Genomic DNA, 20,301 nt, shown 5'->3' on the forward strand with positions numbered 1-20,301 from the left:
AAAAATATATCATAAAATAGTGATTGAAAGATTCATAACACTTTGAAAGGATAATTCAGAGACGTGTTACACGGGGAGCATGTTTGTTTACAAATAATAATGTCACGTGATCGCGCAGACCTCGCATGTTGCATCGCCCTTACAATCCACTAATACATAACTCATTATCATGCAAACATGCAACGTGAATGTGATTGGTTATCAAATAATACCGAAATAATGCATGTAATGTTTAAGAAGAAATTAGTTCATTAAATAAATCGATTTTCACTTTTGACACGAATAGGTCGGGTTGACATTTCTGTCATCGACATCGGGGATAGTGTCGAGATAAATGGGATAAAACTGACAGTCAAAAAGGTCTAGAGAAGCACATCAGTAGAACCTTAACATTAATAAGTAATACTTACCAAAATTTCTCTAATTAATAAACTATATAACTGAAATTTCACAAAGATAACGGTAAACAATTTTGATGCTGGTGGTGATGCTGGTTAAATTGGCGCGAAATAATATTCTTACTCCTATTGCTTTACGTAAAAAAAATGTATAGAATTGAATTTGACTAAAGTTGAACAAAAAAAAAACGTGAATATGCAAAAGCCTGGTAATATATTAATGATAAAGTGTGTATAAATTTCCGTAAACGAATTTACCCGTAATACTTCACTAAGAATTACATTTGAGCGCAAGGAGATATTTATTTGTGAATCGTTTATTAACCCCGGTTGAACTTAACTCGAATGATTCAGCGCCCTCTATCGGTCACTGTCCTCTCGAGGATGTTAATGTAGCGATCGATAGTGAGTCGGAATATAACGACTGGATTATTCGGGTTAGGTTGAACTCAGGGTCGTATTAACGGAATTTTTTGCGTTGCTTTTTTAGGCCATCTATTTTTATTACGGGTTTCCACATCTTTAAATCGGAATTAAAGAAAAAATGGAATGTTGTTAGCAGAATCAAAACAGAAATGATGAACACTGCAACATTTTCAGCAAAACATAAATAGGATGGAGGATCTGAGTATTCACATTATTTGTAAAACTCTCCTTATTCCTGTGAAGCGTGTGCTTTACATCGAGGCTTTCTATGCTTATCATCGACGCCACAGTACTTCAACCAATCAGACAACGTTTATTTGGGGCATTCGACCTATTTTAACTCAGATTTTGGAATTTTTTAATCGAAATTATAGAAAAATGGAATGTTGTTAGTACATATAAAATAGAAAAAGATGAATACTATTAACTAAAGCAAGTTTGGATGGGGTTCTGTGTATTTACATTGTTTGTACAACTCTCCTTACTGATGCCATATTTTGGAATTTCCGTGACCTAAATGGTTCGCGAAAATTAATATTTTTATATATAGTATAGTAACTATTACTGATCATTTTAGTAGATTCACAATGTAGCACTGAAGTTGAACATCATTGATGATGCGGACAATCCTTCGAAGGATGTAGCACAGACGCATCACTCGAATCTTTTCCTTTACGGACGCACTTTCTGCAAACATGCAATAGTTTTTTGTCTCCATAGGCTCCAAAATGATCTCCGGATCGACTACAGTTTCCTGCTTGATATGCGCCGCAAATTGGATTGCGATTAACCGGCTTATCCTTGAAAACTGTTTTAGTCGGGGTAGACGAAGACGAAGTGAGGGGGGTGACGAGAGTACGGCCTTGTTCTTCAACAAATGCATGCGACCAATTTTTGTGACCTCTTTCTATGGAACGCAAAACTTCGGCGTGAAAATCCTTTATCTCCGCAAAGGGGTATTTTTCAACGAGATAAAGCAAATTAATGAGATGTTTTCGTCTGTGCACAGAAATGGCTTGTTTTTCAATGTTATGCATAATGAATGTTTCACCTCTGACTAGTTGTCCTAGACCGAAATCTTTATCAGAATAATTGACCGATTTGGTTTGTGCATGCTCATGTGGCCATGGCACATCATATTTAACTCTATCCTTAGCAGCTCTTGCTTCACCGGAAACTGCTGTTCTTTTTTGTTTATCTTTGAATATAACATATGGTAAATCATTACCTTTGATTTGAGCTTTGTCCTTATCCTCGTCGTTATCATTTGAAGAATCAGAATCAGAATCATCGGAAGAGGACGAAGATTGATTAAGCAGCTGTCGAGTAAGCTCTTTAGCCTGTTTTCCAACTTTATCTTGATTCCGTAACTCATTAAGCGATGGAAGCTTTAATGTTTTAACTTTTTTACCATTGTCCTTCGCTTTGGTTCTTGAAGATTCACCACCGGATGTTTTCTTGGCTACAAGGAGCTCGTGTTGTTTCGCCAACAAATCACGTTCCAAAATTTTGTTTTGTATTGTTAATTCTTGAATTGTCTTATCAAGTTCACTCACAATGTTCGTAGATGAAGGTAATTTTGGACGAACGCCAGCACTTGCTTCGTCTGATTTCGGTGTTGATGTCTGACGATGAACCACGTTTTCAGAATTAATTATATCTCCAGCTTCTGTAACTGAATCGAAATCCTTCTGCATTTCAAAAGATGATAGAATAAAGTCTTTTAAGTACGCTGGAGGTTTTCTTGTTCTATTGTTTTCCATCGGATGTCAAAAAAAAAATGTTTTATATCAATTACATAATAAAAGTGGCCTGGAACATGCTGTTTTGCTTAAAACCACATGGTAATATAAACCCGGATGAAGTATCAAAGGGAAGCAATTCTTACAAGGTGTTATCAATTATGTACAATGAGAGTTGCCTCCCATTGTACGCACTTGCCTGGGATCTGTTTCCTAGTTGTCATTTTTCAATGGAGAGGGTCGAGTTGAAATTAAGGGACGAGACAATAATCTTATATTTTTACTTATCATTGGGTGTTCGTCAAGGTGGAATACTCAGCACGGACCTATACAAGCTCTACGTAAATCCACTACTAGACAGATTGGAAAATTCAAATCTTGGTATAAGGATTGGTAATATAACATGCAATGCCAGTGCCTGTGCTGATGATATAGCTTTAATGAGTACAAAAGAAGACGACACACAAGTGCTGATAAATATGGCGCACGATTTTGCGTACATGGAAGGCTATGAGCTACAGCCCCAAAAAAGCGTGGCGTTAAACCTCTTGTCAAAAACTCATAAAAAGAACAATACCAACGAGTGCATATTCAACATTGGAAATAACGTTATGCCAAATGTCAAGCAGGCACTACATCTTGGAATAATTCGAACAACATCAATGAAGGAAAACGTTACCTTAAATGTGGAGGAAAATATCAAGAAAGCTAGAAGAAGTGCATACGGCTTATTTGGCGGTGGTTTCCATGGACATAATGGACTAGACCCAGAAACACTGGTACACCTGTTTAAAACATACATTAGCCCTGTGTTACTCTACGGAATGGAACTATTACTACCCAAAACAGCTATGCTACTTCAACTAGAAAAATTCCAGAAAAGATTACTGAAACAGCTGCTTTCACTTCCTACATCAACTCCAGACCCGGCGGTGTACATACTATCAGGAATACTACCCGTCGAAGCGCAAATTGACAAAAGAGCACTGGGATTATTTAACAACATCTGTAACCAAGATGAAAGCAGCACGGAAAAACAACTGGCGCGGAGACAAATCAGTGTTAAATCGCTGGACAGTAATAGCTGGTTTATACAACTCAAAAAGATCCTTTCAAAATATAACATGGATGAAATCAACACCTACCTTGATATACCTATGAAGAAAGAAAAATGGACCACATTGATAAACCGAACTACCCAAAAACATTGGAGCGAGTCAATAACAAGAATGGTTCCTTACTACAAAGGCCTACAACACCTAAATTACACGGAATTTCACCAAGGGAAGCTACATCCTCTACTAAAAATCAAATGTCAATCAGTTAGAGACATAGGAAGAATTCCTCCAAAGCTAAAAATGCTAACCGGCACATACATTTTGCAGTCACACAGAATCAAAATGTATGAAAATGAAACAGACCCGATCTGTCTTATATGTCACCAAGGAGACGAAACGCTGGAACATTTTATCCTGGAATGTGAAGGGTTAGCCGATACTAGGAATTCAATTATGGATGAAATTAGTGCCATTCTGAAGGATTCAAGAAATGTAGACTTTCATAAGCAATCATCAAAAGTAAAGATGCAAATTCTACTGGACATTACAATGCTGCGGGAAAATCTAAAACTAGATGCACAACTAATGGCCGAAATTGAATATTGTAGCCGCCGACTTCTCTTTCTGTTACACACCACCAGATATCGTTTTCTGTCAAAAGGATGGAAAAAGGACAAGAAAAACGTAAAGGTGTAATAACCAAGAATCAGTACTGTGAACAATGTGTAAATAAACTGTATATATTAAACCAAATTCGATGGTATTGGACTGCACTACACGTATATATAAAGCACACAGGTGGAGGATATTGATGCACATGTTAGACATACTGGTGCCTATGAAGACACTGGTGTGGTTCTCCTATATAGGAGGTTAAAGATACAGAGGTAAGGTAAGGTAAGGTAAGGTAAGGTATCACATGACACACATGTGATTTTACACCTGCACCAGAGGCAGAGTATCTCGTTATCTGTTTTGTTAAATAATTAAGCTCAGTATGTCACTAAGTTTAGTCCAACTTAAAGAAAATATTTGCAGAATGAAAACTTTCATTTGAAATACATTTTTTCAGCTGTTTATAATATAAAAGTGTATAGAAGATTTGGTTTCATTAAAATTTTTTTTTTAGAAAAATCAATAAAAAGCAAAAGTAAATTAAGAAATATATGTAACACTCCCAAACGTGTCCTTCCCCACAAACGTGTCCGATTCCCCCAAACGTGTCTATTCTCCCCAAACGTGTCTATTCAATATTCCCCAAACATATCCAATTTCATAACCCCAAAACATCTAGGATTGGGAAAACATGATTTCTAGCCTTACCGGAGGCAATTACGAACGATTTTTAATGTTTGCCCCCTTATATTATATTTATGCATGATAATCAATAAATGTTTCTATTAATTAAAAACCCACTACATTACTTGTGTTTTCACGAAAAAAAAGTTCATGCGCACTTGGTTAATGTTGCAGACGACCAAAAAATTAAGTTTCGTAAATGTCAAAATAATGACTCCCTCTCTTGGAAATTACATGAATAAAGCACCCAAGCTAGTGCAAATTGCCTTCTTTTGTCATTATATAGATAGAAAAATATCTCCTGAATCTGTTCATATGTGTGATACCCTTTATCTTGCCCAAATAATCCAAAAATGAACGTTTTCTCAGACTCAAGTGACCCTGAGCATTGTCAGAAGAAAATAGTATTTTTATTGAAAAGTCCGAGAACTCCGAAAGTAAATTAAAATCATAGGTTCACTAACTAAAAAGAGAATTCAGTGCTTCTTAGACGAAAGAACTTGCATAAAAACAAAAAATCTGAATTATTTCCTTTACAAACAATTCAAGAAAAGTATTCTACAAAGAAAAAAAATAATTAAAGTTCAAAAATGATATTTAAAATCGTTCGTAATTGTGTCCAGTGAGGCTATCAAGTTTTTATTTTATTTACCTGTGCACTTTATTGTGCGACCTCGTATCGTCATGAATGTTAAATTTCATTGTGTAATGAATGTCAATTTCAGAAGGATGTGTGATTGCTGTTAGCCAATCAAAGTCACATAATATAATGAAACATATATACATGCAATGTAATTATTTGGGGGTAATTGTGAGGGGATTGCTTGTATAACACATTCATAGTGAAACAGACAAATAGAAAAGACAGTAACAGACAACAGATGATATAGAAAATATTATGTCTCACTTAGGTCATATGTTAAAGTGCGCATTCCCTAGCAATTGAAAGAGGGCGTTATACCAACATTGAAAGAAGTAAACGCATTTGCTTATCCTGTAACAGACAAGAAATTGAGGATGAATACCATTTCTTCTCAATCTGTCCATGCTATAAATCATTAAGGGATACCTATATACAAAATATTAATAAAAATCTTAATTTCAATTTTATTAAATTGCAGTCCACTGTAACACTAAATCATTTGACTGTACTTTTAAATAGCAGTCTACCAGTCATTATAAAAATCACCATAAAGTATATAAATGATTGTCTTTTATTAAGAACATCTGTATAACTTTTTTTAATATGCAACCTAATTTTTGTTTGTGTTCTTTTTTTTAATTGTTCATGAACATTAACAATGTGTTAACTGTTGATATTTATAGCCTTTTTCTTCTTCGCTGTGAATACCACTGTCACTCTAATATAATTATAATCAATTTAACTATTGTCAGTTTATTGTCTTAATTTTGTATGCCATAACCATTTAATGTAAATGTGTTTGTGCGAATAAAATATTGTCTATAAAATATTGTCTATATTGTTAAAGGACTTAACTCTGACCTTATCTGGGACAGTAGTGTATCAACATAATAAAATAACCAGTTGTAACAATCAGTTGGAAATGGCTTAATTATTAGACTCAAAAACGGCACAAAAGTAACAAACAAAAAAACAACAGACTCTAAGTACTCACAGTTACTGACTATTTCAAAGCCAATTTAAAACTACTAGTATCAGAAAAATCAACTGATTCAAAACTAAAATATCAAACAGTACACATCCAACAAGTTTAGTGTAAATCTATCATAAAACAGTGTAAGAAAAGCATGACCTTGAAAAGTGCAATCACAGGCACTCATCTCAGAATTTTTTTTTATATATACCTTTGGTATATAGGATTTTTTTTTCTGAGACGAGTGCCTGTGTGTGAAATGCCAAAAATGTATTTGCTTTGAACACATTTGATATCTAAAATCACAGATAAACCTTATATACTATGACAGATTTATTTTTGTATTACAGGTCAATGTTGATTGTTTTGATAGTCTCCTTATTGTGTCCATGTATTTGGTCACTAGATAATGGATTGACTTTAACACCTCCTTTGGGATGGCTGACATGGGAAAGATTCAGATGTCAAACCAACTGTAAAGATTATCCAAAAAATTGTATTGGGTAATTATTTACAATTATTTCATCAGGGTGTTACTCCATTCTTTAAAAATGTTTTCACACAGGAAGTGGTTGAACAATGTACCTATAGAACCAATGCACATACCTGCCAACCTCTGAAACTGTCAAAGAGGGCGATCTCCCCCCTCAGCTATCCTAGCTGAGTGGGAGATGTTCTGTGAACGACATTTTCAAGTGAAATATATGACCTGTTTATTTAATCATCTACAAAACACAAATAAGAGTTATTTGATATTACAATGCTGGAAATGCATAGTACAAATTACTATTTTCAAGCTCAATTCTTACTATTCACTTCCATTATCTGAATATAAAGCTTCCTGAGACATAAAAAAAAATACACTTATCAAGCTCTATATTACCCAATACTTTGACTAATATTAATTTGGCTTGTTTAATTTCCCTTTGACAAAAATATTAAAATTTTAAAAAATTTGAACCAACCACTGTCAGAAAAATTGCAATGGTTAATTAGCAATTTGACAAACACTAATTTTGATCATCGAGAAGCTTAATATTTACTCAGTTCAGTTTCTTGTATATTCCTCCGTTAATTGTGGAGCACTACCCTAAGGGTATAGTTTTAGCAACTATGTACACCTTAAAACATAATGAAACATTTAATTATATACAGATGACTGAATTTGGTTATAATAATCACTAAATAATAAATATCATAATTAATTCATAGGGTTTTCATCATAAAGTTTTAAAAAATATATAAAAATTCATATGTGCTGGGGTGTAAGAAAACGTTAAGTAACAACTGCATATATTTACAAATAAGAAAAAATGGTCTCAAATTAAACTTACTTATATTTATTAGTTAAGAGTGCTTTACATACATCAGGATCTATAATAAAAATATTATTTTATAAGATTTATGTAAAATGGTTGGGGTTTGGAAAAAATTTAAGCTATAAGATATACATAAATTTTCTTCACAGTTCAATTTACTATATGGAGATCTTGTCATTATTTTTTTTAAATTATAACCGATATCTTACAATTTTTAAAAAGAGAAGATTTATTTTCAAATACTTATAAGTCATAAAATAGTAAGATGATATACTATTAGTAAGGAACTATTTTATCTTAAAAAATTTTACTTATACTGTACTTGTGATCAAGTTTTTTATCCTTTTTGTGCGCAGCAAGTGCATCTCATAACACATATTTTTAGCCAGAGTTGCAATGTTTTCATACACAGTTGAGTAACAGTTTATGTCCTTGCTAGTACAGTCCATTATGAGCTGCAGTAAATTCCCTTGTTGTATGATCTTCTTGTATGTTGAGGTATCAATTTCATCCATTGTCTGTTTGATTTTTAAGCAGTATTTAGATCTTATTTGCTCTAATTCTTTGCAGTGTAGAATAAAATGTTCTAGATTTTCATTTCCCTGTTCACAGATTGTACTATTTGGGTTAACTTTCGGATCAAACTTAGCTCTTTTGGATTGGAATATGTACGTTTGAGTATTTATTCTTGCTTTTATTTCTCCTGCCTTTACATCTTTACTGTCGTTTTTTACACTTTTCCATATACTGTGAGCTTCATTTTAATGGATTATTTTTTTACACTTTTCCATATATTGCGAGCTTCATTTAATGGATTGTTTACTTAACAATACAATGTCATTAAAATGTTTAGCTGAGTTATCTCCCTGTAGTGTTAGGTACCACCTTAATACAGAATTCTCTTTTCACTAATCATAGAATTTTTTTTACAAGTTTCATTTCAGTAAATACTGTAACTTATATATTGTGTGCATTTATCATTACGAGTTTTTGAAGAATGAACAAAAAAAGGAATGAAGTTATTACTATTTCTGGTAAAGAATCAACTAGATATATATGTACCAAATATAAGACTAAGTTCTTATAACATGTATAATTGTGAATCTGATACTCACCCAATGTCATTCCAATCAATAAAATCATCGCCATTATTTCTGAATTATCAATATAGTAAAATTTTAAAATATTTGCCTCCAAAATTAATGGATGTTTACCGTCTATTTGGAACTCCATATGTTAATCTTTGGCTGTTATATGTTGTTAGGTGGATGTCTCGTTGATATTCACCCCATAATATTATTCCTTCAAATATATTTTGCTAAAGTAATCACCCCTTTTAAATTTGTTCATATCCTTGATGTACATTGTTTTTGTAGGGAAACATTAATTAAGGAGATGGCTGATGTTATGGTCTCTGATGGTTACAAGGATGCTGGGTATGAATATATTATCATAGATGATTGTTGGCCAGCATCAAAGAGAACCTCTGAGGGCAGATTACAAGGAGACCCTGAAAGATTTCCAAATGGCATGAAGGCTTTAGCTGACTATGTGAGTTATAGACTAATTGTACTTCTTAAAGTTGATTTTTCATTTTGACAATTATTTTTAATTTGGATGTAAAGAGTAAAAATTGTGTCTATTCATTTTATCAGTAGCTTCTCAAATTTTAGTAAATTTATGCAGTTTATTATGTTGAAAATGATTGAATTATCTCCCTTTATAAGAATAAGAAGATGTGGTATGAAATTGCCCACAGGACAACTATTCAGCAGAGACTTTGCATGAATTACATATAATCTATTATCTCTGTTTAAATCTGTGGTAAACAAATTGGATAAAAGACCCAAATGGCAAAGTTGCACAGAGTTTCTGAAACAATTGACTATAATGAACCTTTACAGCAGATTTCAGTCAGTATGTAGCTAATGGTAATATCTTTGGTTAGCTTGCTTGTTAGCTGAACCGTGAAGTCATTGTTAGGTAAGGTATACTACCCTCCTTTTAAAGTAGCTTAGTCCTACAGAGAGATAGATTGGTTATCTGTTGGGCTAGTCTACTATTAAAGGAGGGTAGTTTACCTCACCTAACAATGACTTCACGGTTCAGCTAACAAGCAAGCTAACCAAAGATATTACCTTTAGCTACATACTCACTGAAATCTGCTGTAAATATATACAATCATTGACATATGGAAATATGAAATATTGATAAAAAATAACAAACAAAAAAAACATATAATATTGCTATGTGAAAGCAGGTACACAACTTCACTAATATGTGCAATCTATTCTTGTGAAGATACATGGATCTTAATTGGTTTAAAATTATAGGAGTTGATTAGACATAATGGGCATATGGGTACTCACTTAGCTTATATACATAAGACATACAAAGTAATGCTTCTATTATCTTTCTATTATTCCACCTGATTAACATACGATTCTTAATTTCCATGTGTTTATTTTATCAGATACATTCCAAGGGACTAAAGTTTGGTATCTATGAAGATTTTGGTAAGAAGACATGTGCCGGTTATCCTGGCAGTGAATTTTACATGAAGATGGATTCTCAGACGTTTGCTGATTGGGGGGTGGATTTTGTAAAGTTTGACCAGTGTAATGCTGACCCTCATGACATGAAGTATGGTAAGAAATTAGTTGTACACAAATAATGGAATGTAAAAATGCTATTCAGTCTTCTTTCAATTTTGTACTATCCTGTTATCCTTCTAAAATCTTAAGGATGTTTACTGGGGAGCGTAGCTATAATCCGACACCCCGAAATTCCGACAGTCCAGTAGTCCGACAGTCCGATAGTCCGATAGTCCGACAGTCCGTTAATCGTCCGACACGAAGCCGTGCTGCGGCAAAGGATCATTGTCATACTGCTAAAACGTGAGCAGTGTTTAAAATTTAAAAAGTGGAATGCATCGAAATGGGATATAAATTAAATGTCTTCTTGAGGGAGGGCCATAGGGGGTCCGTTAACATGTTAACAACACCTCGATTTTGGCAAAAACAGTTATAAAAAAATGCAGAAATGCTGATAAAAGTTAAGAAAGTGGGTTGAAAACAGTTAACAGCTTACTGATTGCCAAAACCTGAACTCTTTGCTGATAAAGTCTGATAAAGGATAACACTTATATGTAAATTATTATAAGGACCTGAGCATCCCTAGTCATAGAATCATCACGACATGACACCAATTATGTTAAAAAGATTTGAATGAAGATGGGCAATGACATGAAGACAGTACGCAGACAAAGCAGATAGCGGTTAAGACCTATGACTGCAGTGCTGAAGTTTTAACTTGAAAATTACAGCACAAATAAGAAAGGCACTTTATTAAGAAACAATGATTTTTTTTTATAGCAATACAAATACACTAACCAAAACATGATTTAGATTTATTCAACACAAAACCGTTGCCAGAATGCCTCTTTATTTTGAAACAATGAAAAAAATATATAGCCATTGCAAGTCTCTAACCAAACCATCAACACGAAAAAATGTTTTTAGAATGTCAATTTATTATGAAATAATGAAAAAAAGTTTTTGGTTAGTTTTGGTTAGTATATTAATTGGGCAGTAATATTATTGCTATAAATATGTTTTCATAATAAACAAAAGCAAACGTATAGGGTGCAAATGGACTTTTGGTAAGAACGTGTAGGGTGTGAAAGTGAAAGGGGGCGAATTTGAATGAGAGCGATCATGTTTTAAGGTGAACGGACCCGGATTCCTTTCATTTCCGATTCGTATGGGATTATTGCGGTCCTGTGCAAGACGTCATACTGACTGATTTGTTAATTTTCTGTGTGAAAAAATATACATTGTACCAATTTACAAACGTTCCATGTCTATATAGGCATACTTTTCAGAGACAAGTAACCGTGCGTCAGACTATCGGGCTGTCGGATTATAGGACTGTCGGACTATCGGACTGTCGGATTATGGGACTGTCGGATTATAGGTCTGACCCCGTTTGCTGCTCAGTTTCAAAATAAATAACTTTCCATAAAACTAGTATATAATGCTAGGGGACTATTTGAGGAATCAAAAAAGCAAACAAAATATGGGGGTCAATGTGCTTGTTTTCAAGATATTAGCCATTTGAATTTTGGCGGGAAAATGTTCTCTCTTGATTTTTCATAGCTTTATCATTGACCAGTTAAAGTTCTCAAAATCTTTTAAAAAATAAATAAGATTTTATAAGACTTTAACAAATGGCTTACAATTATACATGCAAAAGATTTATAAAAAGAAAAATGGGGGTCCATGGGCAAAATTCTTCTTCTTCTTTTGTTACAGAAAACCATCAACGTACTGATGTTTACTTTCCGGCGCATGCCTGGTAAATGTTTTTAAAATAAATTTATGTGAATGATTTTTGTCAAAACATAAATTAACAAAATATTTCTTATTCAAAGTTGTTTTTGGTCATAAATTTTCGTATTTTTCTTTAAGGCATTCAAATGGAGAAAACCAGAGGATTTCGAAAATCTGACAAAAATTCCAAAACATGACAAGCAAACATCCTTAAGTCTCATATAGTTGACTTCAGTATAAGGTAACATAGATGGTTTCCACAATTTTTTTATTTTCCATGTTATTTTTTTCTTCTGTCAATCAGTTCAGAACACAACTTGCTTAACCCATGCCACTGTTATCCTTATTTATAGGTTATCCAGTGATGGAGTTTTTTATGAATAAAACAGGAAGACCAATGGTGTTTGCTTGTGAATGGCCTTTGAATAATTTAGTAAAGAAAATAAAGGTATGTACTTAATAAAATAAATAAACCATTAGGTTATTTCAGAAAGCCTGACTTTAAGAATTTATAAAAGTTACTCTTCTTCCTGCAATGAATACAGATGGAAAGAAGTTAACATAAACTATTTAATTTTACTGCCATATATGAATAGATTAATAATTGATTTTGGGAAATGTTATAAAAATCATTTTTGTAATACAGAGACAACAGGCAGTTAAGAAAGTTGTATTTCCTAAAAATATAATAATGATATGTTCTTTAGTAATACATTTCCCTGTCTCAAGTGTTTTTTAAAATTTGAGAATATTTGGTCAATCATATTTTTTAATCATGTTTTAAACCACTTCACTACTTTGCCAGTTGAACACATAATATGAAGGAATGCTTATATATGTAGGATTTGAGTAACCCCTTACTTCAACATCGAAATTGTATTGTATATGAGAAAACTTAGCTTAACAAGTTAACAAGGATTTATCATACTGTTGATTCAATATTGCGTTGATTCCATTTGTAAAGATAAACCAGCAATATAAAGTGTTCAGTACAGAACAGAATTTATTTTTGCATGAATGCAGGAGTTTTTAAAACATGAAATCAAGTTAATAATAATTGGTCACCAGAAATGAAAATCAATCCTCAGCAGCAGGTCTGTTTAAATGTATTATAAACCTTTATTTCTAAACAAAAGATGAAATTAGACTAAATGGAGGATGCTTCCATGGTACACAGATGATGCTCCCACTTGCATATAATGTGATAAAGGGACATAACTCCAGAATGGTAAAAGTGATGCCACCCAAATTGGAAATAATCTGAGTTTTGTGGTATTAAGCATTGTGTTTAAGTTTCATTTCATTTTTTGGCAAGCTTAAAATTCAGAGAACGGGAACGACAGATTAAGGAAATTTTCCATATATAAAGGGGCATAACTCAAAGGGTATATACCTTATTTCAAACTTGATCTGTGTTTTGTGGAAATAAGCACTGTGTATAAGTTTTGTGACATTTGTCTCAGAGGTAGAGAATGGAAAACTATTTTTGGGGGACGTGTCGTGGTAGGCAAACAATGGTAACACTTAACGTCCCCTTTGCCTAGCGACACGGGTGAGTTGTTTATTCCTTAATTTTGATTGATTGATTTAGTGAAGAAAAGTTTCATGTGGTTTTGACTTTATTACAGCCTGATTTTGCTGCCATCAGAAAGACCTGTAATATGTGGAGGAATTACAATGATATAGAGGACTCCTTTGATAGTGTACTTAGTGTCATTAATTACTGGGCTAAAGATCCATACAATATGTCATCATACGCTGGACCAGGGGGTTGGAATGATCCAGACGAGGTGAGTTTATATTTGGACCTAAGGGCTGAAATGATAACAAGAGGTAAAGAAAAATCATTATAAACTGGACAAAGATCCAGATGAGGCTCAGATAAGTTAAATTCAGATATAAAGATGTTTTACAGATTATCGTAGGAGATTTTGGTCTAAGCCATGACCAAGAGAGGGTCCAGATGGGGATGTGGTTGGTGTATGTTTAAGCCTTTCCATGTTTTTCAGATTATTGTAGGAGACTTTGGTTTAAGCCATGACCAAGAGAGTGTCCAGATGGGGATGTGGTGTATGTTTAAGCCTTTCCGTGTTTTTCAGATTATAGGAGATTTTGGTCTAAGCCATGACCAAGAGAGGGTCCAGATGGGGATGTGGTGTATGTTTAAGCCTTTCCATGTTTTTCAGATTATCGTTGGAGATTTTGGTCTTAGCCATGACCAAGAGAGGGTCCAGATGGGGATGTGGTGTATGTTTGCCGCTCCCTTACTCCTGTCAAATGATCTTAGGAACATCAGGAACAGTTCTAAGACTCTGATATTAAACAAGAGACTCTTAGCTATCAACCAAGATCCATTAGGAATACAAGCCAAAGCATTCAATCTGGTAGTAGTTTGTTTATGTCAAAATGTTGTAGTTATCTCCCTTTGGATAATTAAGCTTGTCAAATATTAACCCCTATTACACTGTAAAATTCATTCCAATTAAACCTTACTAGCTCTACTTTTTATTTCAAAATAAATAGAGAACTTTACATTTCAGAGGGGATTTAATAATTTCTGGGATACGATTAATAATGGACTCCAAATAATTTTTCATGTACAGTACTGTAAATACACTCATTATAAACACCAGGACTTAATTTCTATACACCAAACATGCTCCTTTTGAAAAAGAGAGAAATGTTAAATGAGAAAACTTCAAACTTATGTTGTGTCCTGATCAATTCTAAATACCTTTGTAATAACAATTTTTTCAACGATAGCAAAGTTTTATCTTTGAAATAATGTTTTTCAGTATTTGAAATGATAATTTTGAAAAAAAAGACATTAAAAGGTATTATATAGTCAGTTTCTGTTTTACAGGGCTATGTACAAGTATGGACCAGACCTATTCTCCCTCTAGGAAGTAAAGCTGTAGCTGTACTGTTTGTGACTGACCATTATCCTGGTAAAGGTGGCAATTACATCAAAGTTACATACCCACTATCAATGTATGGGATAACTGAAGGAAAACAATATGATATCACAGAAGTCTTTGATGGTCACAGCATGGGGACACATAATACATCATCTATACTTACATTTAATGTTAATCCTACTGGTATATTTATGTTTACAGTGAAACCTGTATGAACTTGTTATAGTGTCTACATGTATACAGTAAAACCTGTATGAACTTTTTATATTGTCTACATGTTTACAGTAAAACCTGTATGAACTTTTTATATTGTCTACATGTTTACAGTAAAACCTGTATGAACTTGTTATATTGTCTACATGTATACAGTAAAACCTATATGAACTTGTTATATTGTCTACATGTATACAGTAAAACCTGTATGAACTTGTTATATTGTCTACATGTATACAGTAAAACCTATATGAACTTGTTATATTGTCTACATGTATACAGTAAAACCTGTATGAACTTGTTATATAGTTGTACAAATATGTACAGTAAACACTATAAACATGTTATAGTGATGTACTGAATGTTATTAGTTTTTTACAAAATTATCAGATCTAAAAATATAGGGCTTATTTCTGTGAATAAATGCCAACTTTTTTTTCTACTTTTTTAAAAAAAAAATTTTAATTTTTTTTTTTTTATTTACTAATTTCTAGGATACAAGGACAAATGACATCCATAGCTCACAATTTTGTCTTTACATGGTTTACCAGGACATAAGTCTTTGCTTAGTATGATAAGAATTCCAGAAAAAATACATTCATATCAAAAGAGGGAGAAAAGATACCAGAGGGACAGTCAAACTCATAAATCGAAAATAAACTGACAACGCCATGGCTTAAAAAAATTGAAAAGGACAAACAAACAATAGTACACACGACACAACATAAAAAACTAAAGAATAAACAACACGAACCCCACCAAAAACTAGGGGTGATCTCAGGTGCTATTATTAAGATGTTGTTTGGGTCTGACCAAGTCACCACATATCATTACGGCTTTTTAACTCAATATAGTCAATTGGAACTACACAATGTATGTAGACTGTTGCTGGTCTATTTGCCTTTTTTGGGGTTTTGTCGGATTTTCTACTACTCATGAATTTTGATTGTCCCTTAGGTATCTATGCCTCTATGTTTGCTCAATTATAAGTGATCTCAAATGGTACCTTTGTGTAATAGCATCTGAAACAGGTGTAATGTGCTTTTTGGACTTTCAGTGAAGCAATCTTCTTCTTTGTTGAAGGCCTTACTATGAGATTAGGTCAAGTAATAAAAGCAAAAATCCATTGCTTTGGGTTTTGACAAGTGTTTGTAGATTTTGTGTCATAAATTAAAACAATGTATTTTTCCATTTTAACAACATACAAGTTTAAGCTGTCAAATCAGTATATGAAAAGAAATGAAAATTTAGCAATCTACCACTATTTAGGATGTTCACTTCTTTTGTTTTTGATGTTTTGTCAGAATCTCCGAATCCTTTAGTTTTATCTATGTAGTTCCAATAAAAATTCTGCCCACTAACCCCTACTTCTATTTTTCTAATTTTATTACACATAGTTTAAAAAATTAAAAGGCCATTTTTGAAAATCTTTTTAAATCCTGTTTATTTTCTTAGATTTTTAGAGAAAAATGGAGCCAATGTCAAAAGAATGAATAATCTATAGAGAATACTTTCATGCCAACTTTTCAAATGATTACATCTCAAAAACAGACCCAGACCTATAATTTTGTTTCTGCTTTTAAGTTTTCATTTATAAGCAAACAATTCATAACAGTCTTTTCAAAAACTTTTATTTTTGAAACAGAGGAGTGAACATCCTTATAATCTATCAGTTGTATGTATTTTTGGTGATTTACTGAGATTAGTCATTTTATTACTCATACAATCCTTTGCATAATATACTGAATTAAAATCTCTGATTTTATTGTTTATTTATTTACTACCGTGAAAGTACTTTTATTCGTGGGGTACCAATTTTCGTGGTTTTCTAAACCCACGAACATGTAAATGTTGCTCAAACCACGAAAATTGATACCCATGAATTAAAGTACTTTCACAGTATGAGAAATCTCACATGCTAAAAGGCTAGATTTTTTTTCTTCTGTTTTTAAACACAATCAATTTCAGATCAACCTAATAACAGTTTACAAAAAAAGAAAAGACCAAATCTTGCCTAAACTTTTTCAATTTTATTTTTCAGTTGTTTTTTTTTTTTTTTTTTTTTACTGAGATGTGATATGTATACATGTATTGCAAAAATTTGTATATACAAATGATACTATTTAAATTTCCATGTTTATACTTGTTTATTTATAGTCAATATTTTTGTAAACTCTTATTTCTTATTTTATAATATTATGTTATTTTTATTTTATACTCTCATGTTTCTGTAATATTTCTATTCAAATAAAAATAAACTTGGATACACAGATATGAAGTGCTGTTAGTGCTTTGAGACCCTTAAAATGCCATAATCCAATTAATGAGAGCCTGTCAGAAGTGACAATCGTAAATATCAACTTTAACCTCAATTTTGTCATCAGTATATAGCAACATGTTGAAATTTGAAAAGCATTTATTTAAACAGTTTATGATTTATAGTGTGGAAACATCATACAGTACTATTTGTAACAATTCAAGAACAATAACTCTTGATACTGCAAAAGTGAAAATTGTCAATACTTGGCCTCCATGTTGTCTCCTGCCTCAATGTTAAAATGCAGTGGCGTAGCTTGCATGTATGCTCAGATGCTCAAGCATCCACATCATTTTGACAGAGGATGATAAAACGTAGACCTGCAGACATGTTTGGTCTGAGATTGAACCAAGCGGAGCGATTACATAGCAACTTTACAAGTTAACAACGAACACATCATTGTCTGATATCGTTTCCTGTGACATTAAATACGACTAGTATTTATTATGGAGTGTGATCATATCTGGGCTAATAAATACCCGTTTCAAACTTGGTAGAATATTAATTTATTTTCAAAAAAAAAAAGAGTTCAAAATTCCCCGTAGTGCACATATTAAATTTTATCTATTCTAATATACAAGGTCAGTTACTAAAAAAGAGCATTTTCTTTCTTTTTTTTTTATTTATTAACTAAAGAGAAATAAAAGGTTCTGGCCAAATGCAATGGTATATCAATTATGATTTATATTTCAAAGGGGGTATAGTTGGTTAAATTATTTGATCAGGACTTATTTTCGCGAGTTTCAAAGACATTGCTGATGATATAAATTTCACAAAAATCTGGCAACACATGACTGACGCCCGGCATTTCTGTCCCCTGCAACGCGTTAAGACAAGTAATAAAAAAATCCAATGTGGAGGCTCAAGTTCCGGGAAAGGTGGGTATCACTTCAGAGCCTATATTTCGAAGTTCCATATACAAAAGGGCCTTTGTAATGGGTCCATTTTGAGATTTCATATTTCAATTGGATGTGAAACTTTAACATCACATATTACTGTATCTAATGATGGTAGTTACGAGAAAACAACAAAATTCAGTTAGAAACTTATATATTGATGGGTATTTTAAAATTAAACAAAAATCTAGCCATTGTCGGATTGTAGGGGGAGTACACATGTATACAGGAAAAACGTCTGGAAAAAAAAGTGCATAAAAGGTCCTAAATTTTTTTTCGCCTCGCTCCGCTCGGAGAACAGTTTCGCATCCACATCATTTTAACCCTGGCTACGCCACTGAAATGTCAACAATAATTGGTTGGCACAGAAGCGCTTTTGTCAAAATCCTACCTGACCAGCCATCCACCATAGAACCAGAAATCAAGAACATAATTTGTTTGAAAACCAATCTAAAAACTACAAAGTTTCATGAAATTCTGTTGTGGTTTCAGAGGAGTTGCGATTACAAACTGTCCCACAAGTATATTTAGGCCTAATTCTAAGTTCAAAGGGGCATAACTCCAGTAATATGCAAATCTACATAGTATGTCCTTGTTATCTACAAAGTTTCATGAAATTCTGTTGTGTGGTTTTAGAGAAGTTGCGATGACAAACTGTTGCAGTAGTAAATTGAGGCCAATAAGTTCAAAGGTGCAGAACTCCTAGAAAAAAAATTGAATTGTAATTTTCTGTCAATATGCACATCTTCATAGTATGTCCTTATCATCTACAAAGTTTCATGAAATTCTGTTGTGATTTCAGAGGAGTTGTGATGACAAGAACAGGACAGACAGACTGATGGATGGGTCAAAAACATATTACCCGAAGCAATATATTGCACGAGATTGCGTCAGGTATAATAACCACCACGTAACAGATTACAAAAATTTAACATGCACACAAGCATGTTATTATATTGAACGTATTCCTAATTTTAGTCTCACCTGCAATGAGAGTAGCATCCAGTTCACATCAAGTGGCACATGAAATGCATATTCAAGACCAGAACATGATAATGTGATATGAGTATAAAGTCTGCTTTGTACTAGACCAACACACTGAAACAGATTTTAACATGCTAGTAAATATAACGGAATTTGATGAGCCTGTCATCAAAGTGAGAGGGTTAGCGCTATAAAACCAGGTTTAATCCACCATTTTCTACATTTGAAAATGCCTGTACCAAGTCAGGAATATGACAGTTCTCGTCCATTCGTTTTTTATGTGTTTTGTCATTTGATTTTGCCATGTGATTATGGATTTTCCTCTGAGTTCAGTATTTTTGTGATTTTAATTTTCACAAGGTAACTTTTGTCAGGATGACATGTCACCTTACTCCGACACATTATTCTTACTCATAGACCATACCTTTCACTTACTCAGACACATTATTCTTACTCATAGACCATACCCTTCACTTACTCACACATTATTCTTACTCATAGACCATACCTTTCACTTACTCAGACACATTATTCTTACTCATAGACCATACCTTTCACTTACTCTGACACATTATTCTTACTCATAGACCATACCTTTCACTTACTCTGACACATTATTCTTACTCATAGACCATACCCTTCACTTACTCAGACACATTATTCTTACTCATAGACCATACCCTTCACTTACTCAGACACATTATTCTTACTCATAGACCATACCTTTCACTTACTCAGACACATTATTCTTACTCATAGACCATACCCTTCACTTACTCAGACA

The 20,301-nt window shown here is 33.0% G+C and overlaps 1 protein-coding gene across 1 annotated transcript; it reads left to right on the forward strand.

Annotated features, from left to right (window-relative positions):
* Positions 1–4,547: 4,547 nt before the first annotated feature.
* On the forward strand, positions 4,548–17,594 carry LOC143084882 (alpha-N-acetylgalactosaminidase-like). Its single transcript, XM_076260938.1, has 8 exons — positions 4,548–4,619; positions 6,890–7,042; positions 9,235–9,409; positions 10,332–10,506; positions 12,543–12,637; positions 13,818–13,979; positions 14,376–14,573; positions 15,053–17,594. Exons 2-8 carry the CDS (start codon positions 6,894–6,896, stop codon positions 15,320–15,322), a joined length of 1,224 nt encoding a protein of 407 aa, XP_076117053.1. The 5' UTR covers positions 4,548–4,619; positions 6,890–6,893; the 3' UTR covers positions 15,323–17,594.
* Positions 17,595–20,301: the final 2,707 nt, after the last annotated feature.

This window comes from Mytilus galloprovincialis, chromosome 8 (assembly GCF_965363235.1).
Source record: "Mytilus galloprovincialis chromosome 8, xbMytGall1.hap1.1, whole genome shotgun sequence".
NCBI lineage: Eukaryota > Metazoa > Mollusca > Bivalvia > Mytilida > Mytilidae > Mytilus > Mytilus galloprovincialis.